We start from the raw sequence: 23,025 nt of genomic DNA on the forward strand, positions 1-23,025 counted from the left end.
CTCAGCAGATTAAAGCACCTGCAAGCAGGTGCAGGGTCCATGAGTTCGATTCCCTGGCCAGCCCTGCCAGCCCTGCCCACGGGACTTGAGACTGCAATTGGGACTGGATATGGTGGTACACACTGGTAATCCCAGCTCTTGAGAGGCTGTAAACAGGCGGATTACTAGGAGTCCGATCGTAGTGAGACAAGAATACAAAAATATAAATGAATGAATGAATGAATGAATGAATGAATGAATGAATGAATGAATGATACAAAAAATAGAGACCTTTCAACTTTCCCTAACTAAATGAGGAAGAATAGTGAAAACTGGGTGAGAGATTTAGAGACCTAAAAACAAGCCATTTACCTAATGTATGCGTAAGAAAAGTAGCCAAATTTGTGACAGATAATTTGGTTGTAATTGCATCAGTTTTCAAACTTTTTTAACAAAGAAATCATCTACAGGAAAAACAAGGGAAGACTTATCTCCTGACTGATTTAAATTCATATTTTTAGTTTTTTGTCTAAATCTGCTTATTTTTATTTTTAAATTCCTTTTTTAAAATTTGCTTTCCATATGAAGATTGGTACAAATGACTCTGAAAGGTAGGTAGGTTTTTTAATGTGTTTAATTTCAGAATACTCACATCAATTTTATAATTAATAGAAATGTAAGTCTTTAAATTACTTTAATGTATTATAAATGCATAAAGGGAAAAAGAACATGTATATAATATAAATAGTTTTTTGTGTACTACATACTATAATTAGAATGTGGCCATTCTCAGTGATATAAAAAGTAAATTATGAATAGAAATTCTCTTAAAGGGACATAATCAAGACTACTACCTTTAGAACATATTTGTAGTAAGTAAACTTTCCTAAGAGAAAATTATAAATAGTGTTAATACTTTTTTTTATGTTTTCTTCTTTAATTCTTACATAGCCTGAGAAAAAAGTATAACCTAAGCTGGCAGAAAATGTATAATATATAACAAATTAGTATATCTATTTTATAATGACAATTTAGCATCAGTTTTCAGGTTATTTTGAAAAATCTAATAGACACACGTGTGAACTCATGCTTGCAATCTTTTTAGCTACAGAAAATCATAAGCAAACAAGATGACTTCAAGATAATGAAAACTAATGAAAGACAATGTCAGGTATGTACACATAAACTAAGAATTTCTCTGTTATGTTTGTTAACTAAGTATTTCCAGGTAGTTGGTCAGCTTCATTAATAACTTCATATTTTAAATAGATGCACCATATTTGCAGAGTTCTAACTTAAAAGGGCACACAAGAGGAGGTAGACAGCAAAGGGCTCCTCCACTCACCCATCCTCCTCCTAGAGCAGTGCACGCTCTCGGTTTTCTGTGTGTTCTTCCGGAGATAGATCTTATGAGTGTGTAAGCGTGCTTGTAAATAAGCACATGTCTTCACTCTGTTTTCCATTTTTATGTAAGTAGAAGCATACTATGCATTGCTCTGCTTTTCTTCTTTCCCTTAACAAAACATCTCATACTTTTTAATGGTTCCATAGTACTTTGTTTATGGAGATAACAGTTTATGTAACCATTCCTCTTTTGAAAGCCATTTAACCTGTAGCTTTTTTTTTTTTTTTTTTTTTTTTTGGTGGAGGAAGGTGTTAAGACAGGGCCAGGGTGTCATTGCAGTGTAGTCCAGGCTGGTGTTGAACTCACTGTGTAACCCAGGCTGGCCTCAACTTTCTGGCAATCCTCTTGCCACAGACTCTCAAGTGTTGGGGTTACGGGCATGCACCAGTATACCCAGCCATGTATCTGTCCCTTAACAATACACGTAATGTTACAGTAAATAATCTTGTATTTAAACCATTATATATATAAAGAGTCATCAAAATATAAGGTGAGGCTTGGGAGATAGCTCAGCTATTTAAGCATCTACCTGGCAAGCTCAAGGACCTGCGTTCAGTGCCTGGTACCACATGCTGTGCCAGCCCTGAAACCCTAGGTTTGCCGTGCTGGCCACCAAAACTAGGCATGATAGCATATACCTGTAATCCCAGCACTGGGGAGGCTGAGACAAGAGGATCACTGTGAATCCGAGCTGCATAGTGATTAATTTGGTACCAAATTAATTAGTTAATTTATTTTAATATAAATATATATTTATTGCAGTAAAAGACACATTTCTATTAATTCTTCTCAGAATATTCCCTCTCAGTTCAAACACATTTACTCCATTGTTCTTAACATTTTATGAAGCAGTTCTAGAATTTTTTTCATGAGTGTCTTTACAAGGTGTGTTCAAAACTATAGTGAATGTTGCTACTGTGTGTCATCCAGACAGGCTTGTGAAAACAGCACTGTGTCTTCATCCACTTATTCACCAAATCTGCCACCATGTATCTTCTAACTCTTCCCCACCATCAAAATGACCATAAAAGGGGAATGTTTTTGATCAGTTCAAGACATCAAAGTAGCCCTAAAGACATAGGGTCACACTTCATGTGGGATGACTTCCCAGAAATTCTGTTGCTAAATCAAAAGGCATGAATATTTACAAGACTGACAGACTTGATAAATATCCCCAGTATGTTTTCTTACAATATGAAGTAATTTTCATTCCTATGAGTAATGTGTATCAGTGAGTTCTCATTTGACAATCTTTTTTTTTTTTTTCCTTCTTCTTCTTCTTCTTTTTTTTTTAATGTATTTGGTTGTTACAGGATCTCACTACACAGCTCAGACTGGTGGTGGTCCTCCTGCTTTCAGTCTCTCCAGTGCTGGGATTATAGGCATATGCCTCTATACCCAGACTCTGGCCAGCTCAGCCTACCCTGGGGGAGCTGGCGTAGCATGTGGTGCCAGGGATCAAACCGTGGTCCCTGTTCTTGCCTAAGCTTGCCTAAGCAGGCACGTTAGTCCGTGGAGCTATCTTGCCAGCCCCAACAATCTTTTGATTAATTATAATTTTACCTTATGCTTTTTATGAGATTTTCTATTCCAAATCATTTCAGTTTTTCAAGGATGTTTTCTTCAAAATTTGCAAATGAGTAAAATCACAGTTCCTTTTTGTATTTTGTTCCCTTCAAGTAATGTTAATACTGACTTCTGTGTGTCATGTCCAAGTCCTTAACTGCTCTATTTCCTTTTCCAGAAGAACATATCCTGTATGTTCTTACAGTACCTTCTGTGTCTTCAGTCATAACAACTTAGGTAGCATTTGTTAATAACATTGGGCCAGGGAGATGGCTCAGGGCTGGGGAGATGGCTCAGTAGAATATGCGCTTGCCTGGCAAGTGCAAGGGCCTGAGTTCAATCCCCGGTTCCACAAAAAAAAAAAATAATAATAATAATAATGTCACATATCTCCCTTAATTCATTCCAGTTATGTTCATGGTTATAGTTTATTATAATGAGTGGATACAGATTAAAATCAGACAAAGGAGAGGCTCATGGAGCAACGTACCACAACCAGAGGTTACAGATGTCTTCTCCAGGTAGAGATGTGACAGAACTAACTTTGCAGACACTAATGTCTAATAGTGTACACAAAGAAGTGACAATTAGGGAAGGCCCCCTAGACTTTGATGTCCAGGGGTTTTCCTGAAGTCAGCTACATAAACTGCCCGTGTGCTTGACCTTAGTCTCGCTTTGGCCCAAAGCCCTCACCCTAAATCTCACTGTTTGAGTATCTGGTATGGCCCATACCCCCAGTAAGCAAAGAGTTCTCTTACGGATTACCAGCAGCCAGGCCCCTGTTTGATAAGGTTAACTCTACTACTCATTGTATCTGCATGGATGGATAAAATAGCAGGCATACAGTAAATGCCCAGGATTTTTTAATCAACTTAAAAAATATCTAGTGTGGGTATAACTAAGTTGATCTTTTATTGGTTAATTAATCTTTTATTGGTTAAGATTATTTCCCAACATTCACTGCTAGAACTATCCTGTGATAATAAATATCTAAACTATAAGAGGTAAATTGGCAAGGCAGCAAACTGCCTGTATTGAGCAAAGACTTCACATCTTAACACTAATAAATAAAAGATTTTCTTCTAAAAATAAATAAATAAATATCTAAACATGTATTTTCTTTTCTTTTTTTTTTTTTTTAAGATTTATTTATTTATTTAGTGTGTGTGTGGCCAGCTCAGCCCACCAGGGGGCAGGGCTGGCTGGCATGTGGTGCTGGGGGATTGAACCGCGGTCTCTGTGTTTGGCTTAGCTTAGCTTGTTCTAAGTAGGTGCCTTAGACCACTGAGCCATCTTACCAGCCCAAAACATGTATTTTCAAGATAAGAGTTTCTGAAAGTGAGATTATTGATTTAAAAGGCAGAATATTTTTAAAGCTTTTGCTATTTGCTGCCAAATTACTTTATGGAAAAGTCGTAACAATTTACAGTCCAGCACTGAAAGAGCATGCCCATTTCTCAGCAGGCTCTCTATCAGTCAGTCTCCACAGGCACTCTTTCTGCATCTGGCTGTGTGCCATCTGCCACTTGCTCCAAACAGGCCTGCAGTCTCAGCTAATAGAGCCACTGAGCAAGGATCTGCCACTCTGGGTCAAGTAAGTCCCATCCATCTGCCACAGGGAAGCCGAGTTTCCTACAGCCTGCCCTTCTGAGCATGCAAGTCCATTTTCTCCAGCTCGTTGCTTTCTGGAGAGAGGATTTGTCGACCACATTCCATCATGTAGGAGGTTAAAGGCAGTTACCATATTTTTAGTGGCCAATCAGATTAGATTGCCTTTTAATAAACATGGTAAGTTCCCAAACAAAACATTTTAAGTAAACCACATCTTTAATATAGTATAAATTTTAGGTTAATATTTTTAAGAATCTACATGAAGAAACCTATAATTTTTTTATGTTAAGAAACAGAAGATTGAAATACATGTGAAGACAGGCTTTTTTGGTAGGAATAGTAAGCCTTGAAAGGAGATCAGCTCCCATTAAATCTATGAGTTCAGTGTAATACTGGTCAAAACTCAGGGTATACTTTGGTTTTGTTTTGGGGAGATTTTTGGCACACAGTGACCAAAGAAGCAGTGTGTGTGCAAGTAGCATACCAAACCTTGGCAGAGCATATCTACACTTCCCCTAGAAGAGTAAATGGAAGCAAGTAACCAGAAAGACTCTGAGAAGAATCTCCCAACTAGCTACAACTCTTGTTGCATAGGTCCTGCTTTACCTTGGTCTTAACCATCCAGCAGAAAAGTATGAAGACGAAATTATAAGAAATAAAGCCATGCTGTTAAGTTGAGCTGTGGGGGACTCAGGTCAATAATTTCTGACATTGCCAGTTAAACAGAAGACCCAATGCTATTATGGGCTACTGGACTCTTTTAGAATATTTTGCTGAGTTTACACACCTATAATATTCAATAACGGAACTTAGAAAAAATGGGGTATACAGATGAATGTCCATTTTGTATCTGTGTATTCAAAGTGGTTGGGATAGATATATAGTTACATTCTGTTAATGAATAGAATGATTTGTTCTAATGGTGTTTGTAAATAGAATCACAAGTCCGCATCTTGTACAGCAATTAACCACTAAGAAGAATATATGCAGTATATTATTTGTTGAAAAATAAAAAAAAATAAAAAAAAAAATAAAGGAATCTCCCAACTAGTAAGGATTACACAAGTATAGTGATGTCATGGGAAATAGAGCAGCCAAAATGGAGACCAAACACATACGATGTTAGTTAGTGGATAATAGAGGTAGCAGTTTAAATCAGTGGGAAACACTATCCTTCTCCTTATTAGTAGTCTAGAAACCTGGAAGTCTTTCTGGAAGTGACTTTTTACTCCTCACATATAATTAGGCATGGAGCTCTGTCTCTTGTACCTCCTACATAGTTCCCACACCCATCCTTTTTTGTTCCATTTCCACTGTCACTTGAGGAACTCCCTATCACTTTCCACTTGAACGATATTGGCCTCCTGACCTCCCAGCATCCAGTGTTCCAAATTTGTCACATTATATCCAGAAGTAACTTCTCTCCTTAGAATTGTTCCACAGAACAGTATACAATGCATACATATATCAGAACATTATATGGTATCCATAAATTTGTACAATTTTTAATCAGTTTTAAAAAATTGTAAGTTGGAAACACATAGTTAAACTTTCTTTGCACTTGGGATAAATTCAGAAATCTTTGTAAGCCCAGGTCACCTGGCACTGGCTATCTGCCAGCTTCCTATTATGCCACTTCTGTCTTTTTTTTTTTTTTTTTCTCGGTGGAACCGGGGATTAAACTCAGGCCCTTGCGCTTGCCAGGCAAGTGCTTATTCTACTGAGCCATCTCCCTGGCTCCAGTGCCACTTTTATCTAGCAGAAATGGTGATGAAGAAGTCGACCCCGAAATGGACTGCCTGCGTTGTAATGCTGCTTTCATCATTTAATAGCTCTCTACCAATATACCTCATTGGGAAATGTAGGGGTTAAAGGAGTTACTACATTGCAGTCTCCTTCAACTGTGCTTCATACTCTATGAAAGTTTCTAAGTAAGTGTTTGCTACTATAATCATAGTAGTCTGGGAGGCTGAGGGCAGGAGGATCACACGTTTGAGCCCAGCTGAGGCAGTTTAGCAACTTAGCAAGATCCTGTCTCAAAACTTAATTTAAAAAAAAAAAAAAAGGTTGGGATAAATTTGCTATTGTATTCACTGCTACATTTACACCCCAGCTACAGCTCATCATGCTGTCAGCACCTTCAGGCCTTTTTTTTTTTTTTTCCTTGAGGCCTTTTTATGCTCCTGGTTTAAAGCATTTATTCCCAGTTCTTTCTTGGTTAACTTCTGTCTACAATTTAAATGGCATTCTGTCAGAGATACCTTGCTGAGCTTCCATGTGAATCCTGTTACCAAGCTCTACTGTATTTCCCAGAACTTTTATACTGTAGTTACTGTGTGCGTGCATGGGGGGGTACACGTGTGTGCGTGCGTACGTGTTGGAGATGAAACCCAGGGCCTCATACATGCTAAGCCTTTGCTAAACTACTGCCTCCTGGCCCCTGTGACTTTTCTGTTCTTAATAGCTTGTTGAGTGATGAGTAATCCCACAGTATTGGAAACCATGAAATCCCAAGGCTTAATCTGATGCTTGGCCCTGCGTGAGTCTTCACTGCATATTCATTGATGCCTGATAGACTCACTGACTGAATAGTGCTGGATATGGGTCCCCATTGTTATTCATAATAAGCCCCCCCCATCAGAGATTTTAATATTAGAAACAAATCCATGGAAGTACCGTAAGGAAGTAATATGTGTACATTATTGAAGTAGGTAGTGTTTTATAAAAGCCACAAAAAAAATCGTGGTAGTTTTTTGTTTGTTTGTTTTTGTTTTTTTCTGGAACTGGGGATTGAACTTAGGCCCTTGCGCTTGCCAGGGAAGTGCTTATTCCACTGAGCCATCTCTCCAGCCCCTATCATGGTAGATTCGACTGTTTACTTTTTTAATGATTAAGATCTCAGAAAAATTAGCAAAGACCATAAAGAATTAACAGAAGAAACATAGATAACCAATAAACATGAACAATGAAGATATGCAAGTTTAAAAAAAGATATGCAAGTTATAGGATTTGTTTTCCTATGAGATTGCAAATACAAAAAAGATGAATGTTTGTCTGTGTTGTCCAAGGTGAACAGCATTCTGTAAGGGGCTTTTTTTTTTTTTTTTTCAGAACTGGGGATTGAACTCAGATCCTTGTGCTTGCCAGAGAAGCACTTATTCTACTGAGTCATCTCCCCGGCCTATAAGGGGTCTCTTGATGGGCAATAAACTACAGATACCAAACGATCTAGATTCAGTTGCTGCTATTAGCCTCTAACTTGGAGAAATACAGAGTCACAACAAAGATAAATGTAGAACATTGTTTCTCATAACAGTGCCTCTAGTAAAAACAAATGGGAAATAACTACATATCCATCAGTAGGAAATGAATTCATGATACTTGGCCAGCAGCTATGGCTCATGCCTGTGTCCCTTGCCGAATTTCCCTGCTGCCAAGCAGCATGAGCAGAGTCAGGCTTGATAACTTTTCTGTGACAGAGGAATAAAGTAACTTTATCTGCTACACTGAACATGTGTTAATATATGTGCACATACAACCCCACAGTGGTACTACAGTGGGCTACCAATATTAGCTATATTCATTGTCTGAAAAGTTGCTCCACTCTAAAAAGAAAAATAGCAATTTTCTTTAATAGGTATATATTACTTCATTTGCATGGGATTTTTTTTTTGGGGGGGGTGCTATTGAACCCAGGGCCTTGTACATGTTGTGGATAAAAGTCATAGTTCAAACTGGGCATGGTGGTGCATGGCTGTAAACACAGCAGTCTGGAAGCTAAAGCAGGAGCAACACAAGGTCAAGTTCAACCTGAACTACATAGCAAGATCCTGGCTCAAAAGAAGAAAATGTGTCAAACAGCAGTACAAACTATAAACTATTAGGAATAAAGTTCAAATTTGTTTAAATTTTTAAGAGAAAACAGTATTTTAACTGTGATCTTGGAGACCTTTGATGTAAAATCTTGCTCACATAACTGTTGGCTACATTCAGAATTACTGATTTTGAAATCATATGCCAGAAGGAACTTGCAGACATGACATTAGTTTACTTTGCTGCTTTCCCACTGTCAGTCCACTGCAGTGCCACACATCTCTGTCATCCTTATTGGTGGCCGGGTGCCTCTTAATATACATGCCCATTTGATCCAAAAATACCTGATATGCTTCCCACCTTATGGGGAATTCATCTCTTTCTCCCCTGGTTGATGCAGGTTGCATTTTGATCCACTGACCTATAGACCAGTGTGGGGAAACAAGGACAAGTGAGGAAGGGAGCCCCCTGGAGGAAAAGGCAGGGCATCCCAGCCTCAAAGAGTGGTGCAGCTCCGCTGCGCTGCGTCCATCCTACGACTTAGTGCTCAGCACGCTGCAAGGCTCAACATATCTCATCCATTGGCTGTACCTTGGCCTACACAGAGTCCAGGGAGGTCACAAGCCTCAAAGCTATTTCACAGGCTGCTCGACCCCACTCAAGTAAGGCAGGAGCTTCAACCAAGGGCTTTTTCCCCTCCAGTCAACTGCTTACTGCTAATGAAATAAAACATAATCGATGATTTCAGTGCTGTAGTCCTGTATCTCCCTTCTGTTTCTGAGAAGTAGGTGTTGGGCAGGAATAGGAGTCATGATGGACTGACTCATATCTGAATCTATTGTTTCTTTCTCAGCCTGAGCCTTAAATATTTGGCTTAAATTTGTGCCTCCTTTTTTTGACTGCTGATTGTAATTTTTAGTGATTTTACTTTTCTTGTTTTATTTTCATTGTAGTTTATTAAGAAAATGAAGAAGGAACACCCTAGGAATCTGCCTCACTGTCTTTAATGGAATCCTTACCCTTAGTTTTATTTAGGAAAACCAAGTGTTTAGCCAGGCATGGTGGCACACCTGTAATTCTAGCACTGAGGAGGCTGAGGCAGGAGGATTGCTGCAAGTTTGAGGCCAGCAGGCTATACAGTGGGTTCAAGATCAGCCTGAATTACAGAGTGAGGCCCTGTCTCAAAAAACAGGACAGGGGGAGGGAGGAGCAAGTGTTTCACAAGTATTCAGCATTTATAATTGTATAACATATAGCAAAAGCTAAAAGACTCCTACTCAAATCATCTCAGTGCTATTCACTAAAAAATATCTAAAGATTACATTTTGAAATATTTCACTATTCTAGGCTTTTAAGAATTTGTTTCCTTTTTTTTTTTTTTTTGTCGGAACTGGGGATTGAACTCAGGCCCTTGTGCTTGCCAGGGAAGTGCTTATTCCACTGAGCCATCTCCCCGGCTCCAAAAATTTGTTTCTGCTGAAGAGCACATTGAGTATTTCTAGCCTTCCTCCTTGAACATGATTATACAAAGATGCTACATAAAGTTACAGGCAGAACAATAAATGTGTCCCCCTCTTTTCCACTGGTCTTGTTCTCCCTGCAACAATAATCTCTAGGTATTGTCCCCAAAGTTCGAGTTGCAGGTTCTATTTTTGTCCTTCTGAATAATTACTTAAAATTTGTAATAATTATTTGAAATTATATGTAATTTTTATAGGATCAAACAATGACAGAATCTGAAATTAACACAACCCTTCAGATGCATTTCTTTGGAAAAAGAGGTGAAAGAAAACTTCATTACAAAGAATTTCGAAGGTAAATTTGAACGCTTATATTTACTTTGGAGAATTTCAGAGATAAGAATTGAGGAAACAATTATTCATTTTCCAGACTGTTATAACATAAAACTAAAAGCTATTTGTAGATATGTATTTATCTCTGAGAACTAAACTATACTCTAAAAATTCCAGCCTATTATGAAAATAAATGTCTGTCTTACAGAATGCAGTAATTCTTTTTAGTAGCATAATGTTTGCACCTAAGAGAACTGCCCCAATATCGGTTTACTCATAATGCAACTCAGAGCAGCCCAACAAAGGCCATCTATCATGTCCTCTAGTCTTTGGGTCATTTGACTGTGACTCCCCTGCGGGGGCCAGGATTGGCTGGTCTTGACTAGACTAAGGCATTTGCAGTCTGTTGATGGGTAACTGAAGGTAACTATTCTGAAATGGTCTCAGCTGACACAGTTCATGTAGTCTTCAACTCTAATAACATGAAGTGTGGTGACCTTTTTCTGCAAAGGATCCAATGATAAATAGTCTTTGTCAGAACCACACTACTCTTCTGGGTTGTGTGAAAGCGTCCTTTAGCAATGCATTAATACACAGAAATGTCCACGGCCCATTCATTTTAAGCAATGTATTTAACTTCCCTGGATGCATTTCTTTATCTATAAAATAAGAATAGCATACTTACATTAGATTGCTTCCCCCCCCCCCCCGTGGTACCAGGGATTGAACTTGGGACCTTGCACTTGCCAGACAGGTATTTATCCCATGAGCTATCTCCCCAGCCCCCTAGATGTCTCCTGTTTACCTTCTTCCTAGTGAGCATAACTCTATGAGTTTCACTACCTTTGCCACTGCACTCAGCAGTCTCAGAACAGAGCCCAGAAAGTAGACAGAATAGTGGGAAACACTACTGTGCAAGACAGCGTTGTACCTATTTCAGCCTGATGCAGTTGAGTAAAAGTTTACTGAGTGTATACTGTGTGCTTCGAGGCATCAGGGCTGTCTGAGACACTAGGGATAGCCCCTTCTAGGGACAAAACATGCAGAAGTCCCTGTAGTTAGTGCTTTCATAGATTAAAATATAGTTCAGTAGCACAAAAAGTCACTCACTGAGGAACCCTCTTTTGAAAGTTGGAGGCGTGTGCTCCAGGGGGCTTAGGTGCAGATGTAGGCTGTGAATGTACATAGGTACTAGTATGTGCAGTTGTCATGTGGTTTCCTTCCAGTCAGACTTGAAGGCCATCAGCATCTGAAGGGAGCAGAGGATGTAAGCAAAAAGGTGGCTGATGTCAAAAGGGGAGTCTGGGCTTGGGTAGGATGAAAGTGAAAAGGAGTTACACAATATCCACAGCACAAAATAGAGGCAACTGTACTGTCAGGGACTTAAGATGGGCCTGGCATTCTTCTCATATGTTGCATATATTGTCTCACCTATTCTTAGTAAGGTGAGACACGGATTCTTCCCTTTTATGAGTGGATCCCATGAATAAGTATCACAACATTCATGAGCTCCATTCAGAAACGGACATTATCTTTTATTTCCCTCTCTTATTCTCACTTTCTCCAGTCAGTCACCAAGTACCCTTGACTTTCTTCTCATACAAGTAATCCCTTGGATTTCACTGCCTCCCTCCATCCCTGCTGCCATCATTGATTCATCACATCATCCCCTCCCCTGGTCATAAAGCAGCCTCTAGCAGGATTCCTACTCCTCACTCCAGATTTCCTGTCATCTTGCCAAACCAGTAAGGTGCCATGACCACCTTACTCCTATCACTGAAGAGAAAAAGATGAAAAGAACTTAACTGTATTTTTATAATAAATTTTCAGGCTGGGGAGATAGCTCAGTAGAATAAGTGCTTGCCTGGCAAGCACAAGGGCCTTGAAGTTCAATCCCCAGTTCCGCAAAAAAAAAAAAAAATTCTACTTTCTTAATTCACTGTATACTTGTTACAAATAAGGCATCCTCTTAACAATACTAATATAAATCATTGAATATCATTATAGTACACAGGATAATGCCCAGTGAAACAAAAGGCAAAGAGTATCAGTAAAATATCTTACTGATCTATCAGTCCAGACTTGAAATACTTAAAAGCTTTAGATAAAACTCTGTTTTGACCCAGAAAGAAGCATAGCATTGAAAAACCTAGGGGCTGGGGAGATGGCTCAGTAGAATAAGCACTTCCCTGGCAAGTGCAAGGGCCCGAGTTCAATCCCTGGTTCCACAAAAAGAAAAAGAAAAACCTATATATCTAACACATTCAGAAAATGTTGTACATGACAAACTGTTACTTAGCACATAGGTGCTTAAACTGTTCTTCATGCTTTTGAGAGTTACAGGGAAAATGTAGAACCTAACGAAAATAATCTTTAGCAGTGGCAATTTTTCACCACAGAACTGGACTATGCCTCTTTTCTCATTTTGTATACATACATAAGTTGTGTATATATGAGAAATAGACCTTTTCAAAATGTGGAAGTGAATAAAGGGCTCTGCAACATCTTTTTTTGTTGTTGTTTTGGTTTTGAAACAGGGTCTTGCTGTGTAGCCCAGGATGGCTTCAGTCTCATGGTGATCCTCTTGCCTTAATCTCGGTCTCTCAAGTGCTGGGATGACAGGTGCATGCCACCACTCCCACCTTGCAACATATTAAACTTTTCACCTGGTTTAGACAATGAATAAATCAAGTGCAATGTTTGTGGATTCTTGTTCATAGAAAATGTTTACTCTGAAACCCTTTCAAATTGTACCTTTTCTAGAAAGCTGTGGATGGCAGTGTGACCAATGTTCCATGTTGTTTAAATAAGAATGGAATGTTGAGTAACACAGACACATGCTATTGTCCAAAAGGGTATATAGATATTTTTAGGCAGACCTAAATTTTTGATACAAAACCTTTGATCAACTTTGGTTTCTGAATAATACTCAAGCCTATTAATTATGATTAACATTCTAAAAGCAGAATCCCACCTAAGCTTTAAATTTTTTTGGATTATTAATGTTTCTCTATAGAAAAACTTGTTTTCTGTATAGAATTTTATTTTGTGTGGGTATATCAAAGCAACATCTTATATATTTTTAAGTTATCAAAATGCACATTGCCAGATATACTTGGCACAGACAAGCTGAGCCTACAAGAGATCAAAGCAGGCACTGGACTCATTGGCCTTTCCTGCATTGTCTCTCCCCTCTGCCTTTTGTTTATTATATCGAAAGACTAGCCCCCCAGTAGGTACTAATAATAGTGAAAGTGCATTGCAGTCCCATACAACAGTAAGGTTGAATGCTACTACTTATGTCGGTCTTGTATTCTTTCAGATTTATGGAAAATTTACAAGCAGAAGTTCAAGAAATGGAATTCATTCAGTTTTCTAAAGGTTTGAATTTCATGAGGAAAGAAGACTTTGCAGAATGGCTACTTTTTTTCACTAACACTGAAAATAAAGACATTTATTGGAAAAATGTGAGAGAGAAGTTGTCAGCAGGAGAGGTTGGTAGCCCTTTACTTATGCATGTGATAAATTATGAAATAATGGCCAGGTGTGGTGGTGCTCTCTGTAATCCTAGCACTCAGGAGGCTGAGGCAGAAGGATTTCTGGGAGCCTGGGCTACGAAGTGAGTTCAAGACTAGCTTGAACTGCATTGCAAAAAGTACCCCCCCCCAAAAAAAAAAAGAGAAGAAAAAGGAAAAAGAAAAGCATCTAAATTAAACAGCACTGTGCTACTCTCTATTACAGAAGTGTGAAAATGGAGAAACATTTTCCAATACTATTTCCTGCAAATGAATTACTACCTAAGACAAAACCAGTAGAGGCCTTATAAATTTGTATTTCCACTAGATAGGACAAGAATCCACAGTCACCACTACTGTTGAATACTGTTCTGGAAATCTTAGCCAGGCAAATGAATAAGACTAAAAAGATGACAGCAATTTGAAATTCTCTTTGTTTGTATATAATGTAATTACATCCCCACAGAACCCATGAGAATCCAGTTGAAAAACTATTAGAAAACAGAATTCAGTAAGGTCCTGTTACAGTGCAAATACAGAAAAAGCAGCTGTCCTATATACAGATTCCAAGTTAAAAAATACAGTAGTGTGTATATGTGTGCTTGTATGAAATATATGAAATGATGATCACCAAACCATAACAACGATAATGCACAGCAGTGAGATTCCAAGTGGTTTTTATTTTCTTTATACTTCTATGTATTGTTCCAAAAGAAATTTTGGACTACACATGTATTTTTATATAGCATTTTTAAATACTTGCTAATGTGAGGGGGAAGGTAAAATATATTAGAAGATCGTGTGTGATTGCAATAGAAATATATAAAATTAGAAATAATTTTAACAAAAAAAAAGAGGAAAGCTTGACAACTTTGATGTTTATAAATTTATCTAATTACAGAAAATTCCCTATTATTAATAGGAAGTCTTAGAGTTATAAATATGGCTATTCATTCCTTCAGCTGGTTGATAAATGTAACCATTATATCAGTCATAACAGCTAAGTGTGCTGCAATTACTTTAACCCTGAAATCCCCATGATTAACACAGTGAAGATCTTTTTTCCAACTACACTACATGTCCCCTGTTGGCTGCTGGAAGATCCTATTCACACAGTTGCCCAGGAACCAGACTCCAAGGCTCTGCCGTCCGGGAGCTCCATCATGTGGAAGCAGCACCCTCCTCAGACGGAAAAGGAAGAGTCATGTCCCAGCAGTGAGGTGTTTGGGCCTGGACACATCCCACGACGTTTGGCCTGTGGTGCTCACCAGTCACGTCAGCCTACCTAAGTGCACAGTGATAAAGAGGTGTTGTCTTAACATATATACAGGAATTGGAAATGGATAAACTCCAGTGGACCACAACAAAAATACCACTGGAATCTTTTGAGGGAACTAGACAAGTCGTTAAAAGTTTATATGAAGAAGAGTTAAGCAATTGAAGTATGTTATCAAATTTTAGTAACTAAAGCAGTGTCTGGCAAGAAATAGACCAGAATATCAAGTCATAAAATAGAGTCAAATACTCTGGAAATTTAGTACATGCAAAACAGTATTTCAGATTAGCTGGGTAAAATAATTACTAAAAATGGCATTAGGAAAATCCACTGGCCATCTGAAAAAAAAAAAAGATAAACCTAAATCTCTTACTCATTGCTCCACAGTGAATTCCAAATGGATCAAAATTAAGTCTTAGAGGGCCGGCCAGATAGCTCAGTGCACTGAAGTGCCTGCTCAGGCACAGCACAGCAGCTAGGGTTCAATCACCAGCATACCGTGCTGGCCCTACCCCTCGGGCACACTGAGACGGCGATTGAGACTGGGAATGGTGGCGCAGGCCTGTAAACCCCAGCGCTTGGGAGGCTGAAAGCAGGAGGATGATCACTATGAGTCCTATCTGCATAGTGAGACCCTGTAGAACCTGTACTAAATACAAAAAAAGTCTTAGAGCAATGAAAGTACTTGGAAACAGTGTATCATCTTAGAATGGGATATACAGAAATAGATTCATACCTCTTTAAGCAAAATCCAAAAGCTTTCAAGGGAAATTGAGTAAGTTAACATTTACAAATTATGATTTTGTTGCCTCCCCTTATCCTCCCCCCAAATTAAAATCAAAAGAAAAAGTTAACAAAATAGGAAGGTATATTAGTTTAACGTATAATAGAGCAGTCTCCTTAATTTATAATGAGATCCTTAAAAATCCATAGGAGGGCTGGGGAGATGGCTCAGCAGCATAAGTGCCTCCCTGACAAGCGCAACATCCTGAATTCAATCCCTGGTACCACAAAAAATAAAATAGGAATCTAGAACTATAAACAGTCCTAGATGTTTCCCTATTTAACACATATTGACTTCAAAGTCAATATGGTAATAACTGTAAAGTGTCTGAAAATATATCTTTTTGCAAGTTAGCCTACATGGCTCTGTGGGTGCTTGCAGGAGATGTAAAAACTTTATCATTCATGGCTGAGCAGCTGTGTAAGCATCACATGTGTGTTGGCTCCCCTGTGCCTCCCAAGTCCCCTGATGGTGACCTGAGACCCACATGCCTGCTGCCATGCAGCAGCTCAGTAGCATCCCTGCGGAACAGCCTGTCTGTGCAAATCTGAGTCAGAATGGGCAGCGAACAAGCAAGCTTTCGACCTGTGCTGCAGAGGGAGGTGAGTGTTCACCATACTGGGCAGGCAGCAGATCCTCTGCTCCCCAAGAAGCCACTACCTATTCAAAGCTGCCCACTTCACAGTCACCTTTGAAAAGATAAGTCAGAAGCAAAATAGCAGTTGGCACATGTGCAGAAACATGAGGAATTGCCTGCTGCAGGAGGTCACCTAAGAGCCTTGGAAATCCAAAGGAAGGACAAAATGGACACAAGAGAAAGCACAGATGACTAATGCATGTGAAAAGTACGGATGTTCATGCACAAGACACACAAATCCAAACACTAATGCTTTACCATCCTCACGTGTTATAAGAGCAGGGGTCAGAAAGGTTGCACCCAGTGCCTGCTGTGAGGTCTGAAGCAGAGAAACAGCCCCTCAGTTAACTGCTGATGAAGATGCTGTTAAGAGAACAAAGCCATATATAGAAATGGGTGGAGAGAGTGTTCTCATGGTGAGACAGGGAGACGGCGTGTGTGTGTGTGTGTGTGTGTGTGTGTGTGTGTGTGTGTACATGAGTACACTTTTCAGAAGCATATCCAGGGCACCATTGCTTGCCTCTGAGAAATTAACTGTGGTCCAGAAGAGGAAGGTTTTTCATTATCCTTTGATGTTTTTTGAATTTTTATCACACATACATTTTACTTCTTCAAAAATTTAATTAAAATTTTCAGCCAGGCATGGTGGCATACGCCTGTAATCCCAGCATACTGAGAGGCTGAGAAAGAAGGATCACAAGCTCGTATTTACTCTGCCTCAAAGTTAAAAAGGGCCGGGGATGTAGCTCAATTCAGAAGCTCTTTATTCTGTAGGCCCCAAAAATTTTTTATAAAAATTCTGTAAATTCATGAGAACGAAAAGCAGTAAAATATTAAGATCCCACTTATGTGAAGGGCATGATCCTGAAGGTCCCTAGAAAGATACTGTGTGTTTGTTTGTTTGTGACAAGAGTTTCACTATGCAGTTCAGGCTGGACTCAAACTGACAGCAATCGTCCTGCCTCAGCTGCCAAGTGCAGAGATTACAGTGCACCACTATGCCTGTGTCAAAAGATTTTTTTTTTGAAAGATACTTTTGTAAGGAAGGAAGGAATAACCTTCAAATTAAGAATTCTTACATAACCACTAGGAAGGCAGTATGCAATGTGTTAATTATTGGAACTGTCCTACCAACTTGATTTGAAACTGTCTCATTGATATTTATTTCTCAATAAAATTATGGGAAAAAGAAGAATTCTTACATTGTCTTTAATATTTAATGGAAAACTAGTCTGTTCGCGTTTTGTTTTGGGAATTTTGTCTGGCAGTGCTAGGGATGAAACGCAGGGCTTTGTACATAGTAAGCAAGTGCTATACCACTGAGCTAAACCCACAGCCTTCTGCTTTTGTTTCTAAGTGCACAGATTTTGAAGTCCATTGAACCAAGGTTCAGATCCTGATTATTGCACGTAGTACACCCTGGTCAGATACCCTCTGTATGCTAACGTCATATAGATAATAAATGGTACAACTGAAATTTCAATGTAGGTCCATCACCAAAACCCAGTGGTCCCACTTGGTGTTGTGTCACTGATAAGCTCTGCAGAAGGGGACCATTTAACAGTCTGTTACTCTCCTTGGGCTTCCATAACAAAGTACCACACATTAGGCAGCTCAAACAATGGACATTTATTTCCTCATGGTTACGGAGGCTGGATGTCCAGAGCAGGGTGCTGGCAGCCCATCTCCTGGCGAGGCCCTGTTTCGCTTGCAGGGAGCACCTCTTTGTGGAGTGCTGTGCGTCCTTTCCTTATGCACACACATCAGAGCAAGCCTGAGGGTAAGGGCTGATGCCTTTCCCTGTCATGACACCACCCTCCTCAGATCAGGACCCTAGATCTGACTTCAGATTACTCTCTTTACCTCCATGGAGGCCCTGTGTCCAGATAAAATCGCACTGGGGGCTAGGGCTGCAGATGTGAGTCCACATGGGACCATTCTGTCATCGTGCAGAGCCATCCCGGGTTTGCACTGCACTGCTCCACAAGAGCTGTCCACGCAGCGTCCAGTCTCCACAGCCGCACGCAGGCCCTGCCCGCTGTGCTCGCGTTGCTCCTCTGGAGCTCTGAAACTCATGCTGTTAGTCTGTGTCTTAAACTTTTTAATAGACTTGCTTAGGTCATCAGTTTTATGATAGAAGATTACAGTTATATTCATAAGATTACTTTAATGTATTTATAAAAATGTAATAAAACCTCTTATTTTTATTAGAGCATTAGTTTGGATGAGTTCAAGTCATTTTGCCATTTTACAACCCACTTGGAAGACTTTGCTATTGCCATGCAGATGTTTAGCTTAGCTCATCGACCTGTCAGACTAGGTAAGATACAGAAATCGTTTAATTTTTATCCTCAGTAAGCTGTTTCACTCTGTTCTTCACCAGGATGGTACCGACCACAGAGACAGTTATCAGTAAAATAATTGGCCTTTTAATTCACTGTGGTTATTCTAGATTTACATCCCCAACAGCTTATTTAATAGTTACTCCTTTTGTTTTTATTTTCTCATTCTAAAAAGGAGGAAGAGATGCCTTAATATGCAATAAAGGCTTTAATTAAATTAAAGCAGCTTACTTATCTTACACTTACTTTCATGACATTTCTCAACCAAATTTATGCTTTGAATGCATTTGTGATGAGTATCTTTGTGTTTTACTTCCCAAATAATAAACATTTAAATTTGTTGTTACTTCTCAACTAATGAAGACTACATGAATTCCACTTAGACTGTTACCTGACTAGTGTGGTTTATGTTTCCTTTTACAGCAGAGTTTAAGAGAGCTGTGAAGGTAGCTACAGGACAAGAGCTTTCAAACAATATTTTGGACACTGTCTTCAAGATCTTTGATTTGGACGGTGATGAGTGCCTGAGCCATGAAGAGTTTCTTGGGGTGTTAAAAAACAGGATGCACCGAGGATTATGGGTGATATATTTTGAATTTTTAAAAAACTACATGTTTATATTATCATAAAAACTATGTGTTAGTATTATTAACAATGATACTGCCTAGGTAAACCTCGAATTTGAGGAAATAGACAACCTTAAGTGAAAACTTAACAGTTTCAAAAGAGATTAATAACTGAAATACTAAAGTATTTTACATAAAATGAAATTCAATATTTTGATCTTTTAAAAAATATAGTTCTGAGCCAGCCAAATAGCTCAACAGATTAAAGCGCCTGCTTCGGCAGAAGCAGTGGCCTGGGTTCGATCCCCAGTGTGCCATGCAGGCCCCACCCCCTGGGGCGCGCTGAGATGGCAATTGAGATGGCATGGTGGCACACGCCTGTAATTCCAGCTGAAAATAGGAGAATCACTATGAGTCCAGTCTACATAGTGAGACCCTGTAGACCCTGTACTAAAAAATACAAAAAAAATTAAAAAGTTCTAATAGAAAACACTATTTAAAAATCTTACGAGAAAAATAAAAATCTTAGGAGGCTGGGTGTGGTGGCACCTACCTATAATCCCAGCACTCGAGAACCTGAAGCAGGAGAATCGCTCTGAGTTTAAGACCAGCCTGTGCTACATAGTGAGTTCAGGGCCAGCTTGAACTGTATCGTAAGACCCTCTTGCCAAAAAAAAAAAAAAAAAACCAACTAAATCAAAAGTAAAATCTTAATATTTTACTTTAGGCTCTGTAATTATATATGTAGATTTAAATACTGGCTCTGCCATTTATTAATTGCTAAGACTTACAAAGCTACTTAATTTTTAATCTTCTGAGCCTCAGACTCCTCATCTGTATAATAAGAAAACTACCTGAATCTACCAGAAAGAATTATTATTAAAATTAAGTGTGTAGCCGCTAACATTTATGTAAAGCAAATGTTAGCTGTGCTCATTCACTCAACTTCACATATTGGTCTGTAACAGGCAGATCAAAGTCAGAGCTTTGTTTGGCTTTGAATCAGCTAGAAGCATTCTCATGGAACAGATCTGCACTGTGAAGCTGCACAAAGAGAATGTGCAGAGGCAGGTGGGCCAGAAGAAAGGACAGGGATAATAAAGAACGTGATGCCATGTCTATGAAGACAGTGCGCTTCATTTACAATTTAGAAAGCAAGCTGAATTCCTACAGCAAACATGACTTAGGAAGAGCTAACAAACATGGTTTCCATTAGCAAACTTTGCTACCACAGTCTACCTTCAGCTTTGCCTTGGAGAGTGTGGGAAGTTCTGTGTGATACAATGTACACATGCCATTATTTTAGCCTTGAGAATGGCCTTTGATTTTTACTTTTTATTCACAGGTGCCACAACAGCAGAGTGTACAAGAATACTGGAAGTGTGTGAAAAAAGAAAGCATCAAAGGTGTAAAAGAACTCTGGAAAAAGGCAGGGAGAGACCTTTTTTAAAAAGAGATAACAAAGCAATTATGTTGTTCCAAATGTCAGGATTTGAGATTTTTTCCAAAGCTCTAGCTGCTTTTTATTCTTTAGTCCTCATTGATTTCCTCTGTAATATAAAAACACCATGTGCCTTCTTTCTGAGTCAAGGATTTCTCAACATGTTTTCATTGAAGACCTTAGTAGAAAGAAAAGGAACTACAGTACTATTGTCCAAAGACACACGTTGGATTCTTTCAGAAGCCTAAATTCTAAGTAATGTTTTGTTCTTGATAAGACAGAAAGCCTGTTATTCACTGAGTTCTTAGAAGAGCATGATTTGCTTTCTGGGAAAGTAGTGTTCTCTTCAGCATATACTAAAATTGGAAAAGTAAACAAATAGAGCACCTGACTCAGAGGCCAGAAGTGGTGATGTTCCTAGGAGGAAAATTAAAATTTTATTTCAGATTTTCTTACATCCATATCATATCTAATAAATTTCTTGTGTTTTACTTCAGTTAGCTTAGCTATATATTAACTGACTTAAAATAATGTGTCAGTAATTAAATCAAAATAAAGTAGATACAAAAAGTTAAGTTACAGGTTCTTTACAATGTGTGTGGGTGTGTGTTTTAAAGGTGAAATATTTTTATCCCTTGCAAATCTCATTAGTTTATGTCCTTAAAAACTAGCAAGGGGAAGGGGCCAGGGAGATGGCTCAGTGGAATAAATGCTTCCCTGGCAAGCGCGAGGGCCTGAGTTCAATCCCAGTTCCTCCAGACAAAAAAAAATAAAGACTTACATATTTAAAAAAAAAGCAGCAAGGGGTCTGGGGACATAGCTCAACAGTCTAAGTGCCTGCCTGGCAAGTGCAAGATCCCTGGTAATGTGTGCTGTGCGAGCCCCAGAACTCCAGGCACACTGTGCCGGCCACCAACACCAGGAATGGTGGTACAAGCCTATATTCCCAATGCTGGGAAGGCTGAGACAGGAGGACCATTACCAGTCCAAGCTGCACAGTGAGACCCTGTACTAAATAAATAAAAAAGATTAAAAAAAAAAAAAAACAGCACAGGGCTGAACACATAGCTCCGAGTGCTTGACTGGCAGGCAGCAGACCTTAAGGTTCAATCTCTAGCACAACAGAAAACAAACAAAACTTAGTATACTTAGAATTTTTATTGCAATCTGGAGGGTTTCATGGTATGCACTGGGTTGTGGGAAATGTTTAAAGTAGCACTAGAAAATAATCGCCTTGAAAGTACAGTATTACAGAAAGGATTAAAATAAATGGTCAACAAAAATGTGCTTCTCAAGGAAATGTAAGAGCCAGCTCCATTCCACAGGTAGGTGATTCTAGGGCTGTGATAGCAAAGATCCAAGATGAGCCTGAAACGTCTTGTTCTAGCCCTCAGAAAAGACTCATGGAATCAAGCAGACAGACCACCTGGAAAGGGCTCCCCTGCCCACATCTGGTACATTACATCAGAGTAATGCACAATGTTACCTCAGCTGATGAACTTTTCTCCACATGATTCTCTCCATGATTTTGCTCACAAACCATGTTGGGCAAGAACCAGATGAAATTTGCTGGTTAGGTTCTTTATTGACTTCATGAGGAGATTTGATTCAGTTCTTGTCCAGTTCAGCTTGTGACCAGAATCTTGGAAAGAACTGAGTCCATGAACTATAGCAGGGCCAGTAGCACATCTGTAATCCTGCCTACTCAGGGGGCTGAGACAGGAGGATCATAAGTTTGAGGCCAGTGCGTGGGCAGCTTAGCAAGAACCCATCTCAATAAAGGCTTGAGGCATATGTCAGTGGTAGAGCACTTACCTAGCACGCATATGGCCCTGGGGTCAGTCCCCCTACTGCAAAAAACAACAGATTATACCAGACTGGATAAAGTAATTCATAAGTTTATAATGAAATTGACTGATTAACAGAGTAATGGAAACCTCCCCTATAATTAGTAAAAGCTAATAAAGCTTTACTGTTAATCTGCTAAATTGGATAGTTCTCCCTTTATGGTTAGATGTTCAAGATTGACAAGTGGCAAGACTTTGCCCAATTATTATAAAAGTATTTTGTTGATTAAACAAACTTTCTTTTATATATATTTTTTTTTTCAAGAGAATTAAATCGTTTATTGATTACACATGATAATGGATGATACACAGCTTCAATCCCATCTATCATTGTATCTGGTGCCATTATTCAATTTAGATATATAGGATGTGCCAACAATCATTTTTATAACCAAGTAGCTGACTGTTTGCTTGGGTGACCTTTTCAGTGGTCAAATTCAGAGGTCACAA

At 39.0% G+C, this 23,025-nt stretch overlaps 1 protein-coding gene and 1 long non-coding RNA gene across 2 annotated transcripts in view; one reads left to right on the forward strand and one right to left on the reverse strand.

The window, feature by feature from the left end:
* The window catches only part of Micu2 (mitochondrial calcium uptake 2), a 116,944-nt gene extending 95,631 nt beyond the window's left edge, over positions 1-21,313 (forward strand). Inside the window, exons 7-12 of the mRNA XM_004639363.2 lie at positions 1,085-1,150; positions 10,092-10,189; positions 13,490-13,661; positions 18,591-18,699; positions 19,145-19,302; positions 20,633-21,313. Coding sequence (XP_004639420.1) covers positions 1,085-1,150; positions 10,092-10,189; positions 13,490-13,661; positions 18,591-18,699; positions 19,145-19,302; positions 20,633-20,737 — 708 coding nt within the window. The 3' untranslated portion in view covers positions 20,738-21,313. The remainder of the gene's footprint in view (positions 1-1,084; positions 1,151-10,091; positions 10,190-13,489; positions 13,662-18,590; positions 18,700-19,144; positions 19,303-20,632) is intronic.
* The window catches only part of LOC111812065, a 37,640-nt gene continuing 28,988 nt past the window's right edge, over positions 14,374-23,025 (reverse strand). The window contains exons 2-3 of the long non-coding RNA XR_002817660.1: positions 16,647-16,742; positions 14,374-14,967 (exon numbers count right to left, since the gene is read on the reverse strand). This is a non-coding gene — a long non-coding RNA (uncharacterized LOC111812065). The remainder of the gene's footprint in view (positions 14,968-16,646; positions 16,743-23,025) is intronic.

Source organism: Octodon degus, unplaced genomic scaffold, assembly GCF_000260255.1.
Source record: "Octodon degus isolate 3935 unplaced genomic scaffold, OctDeg1.0 scaffold00111, whole genome shotgun sequence".
NCBI classification, from domain to species: Eukaryota; Metazoa; Chordata; class Mammalia; order Rodentia; family Octodontidae; genus Octodon; species Octodon degus.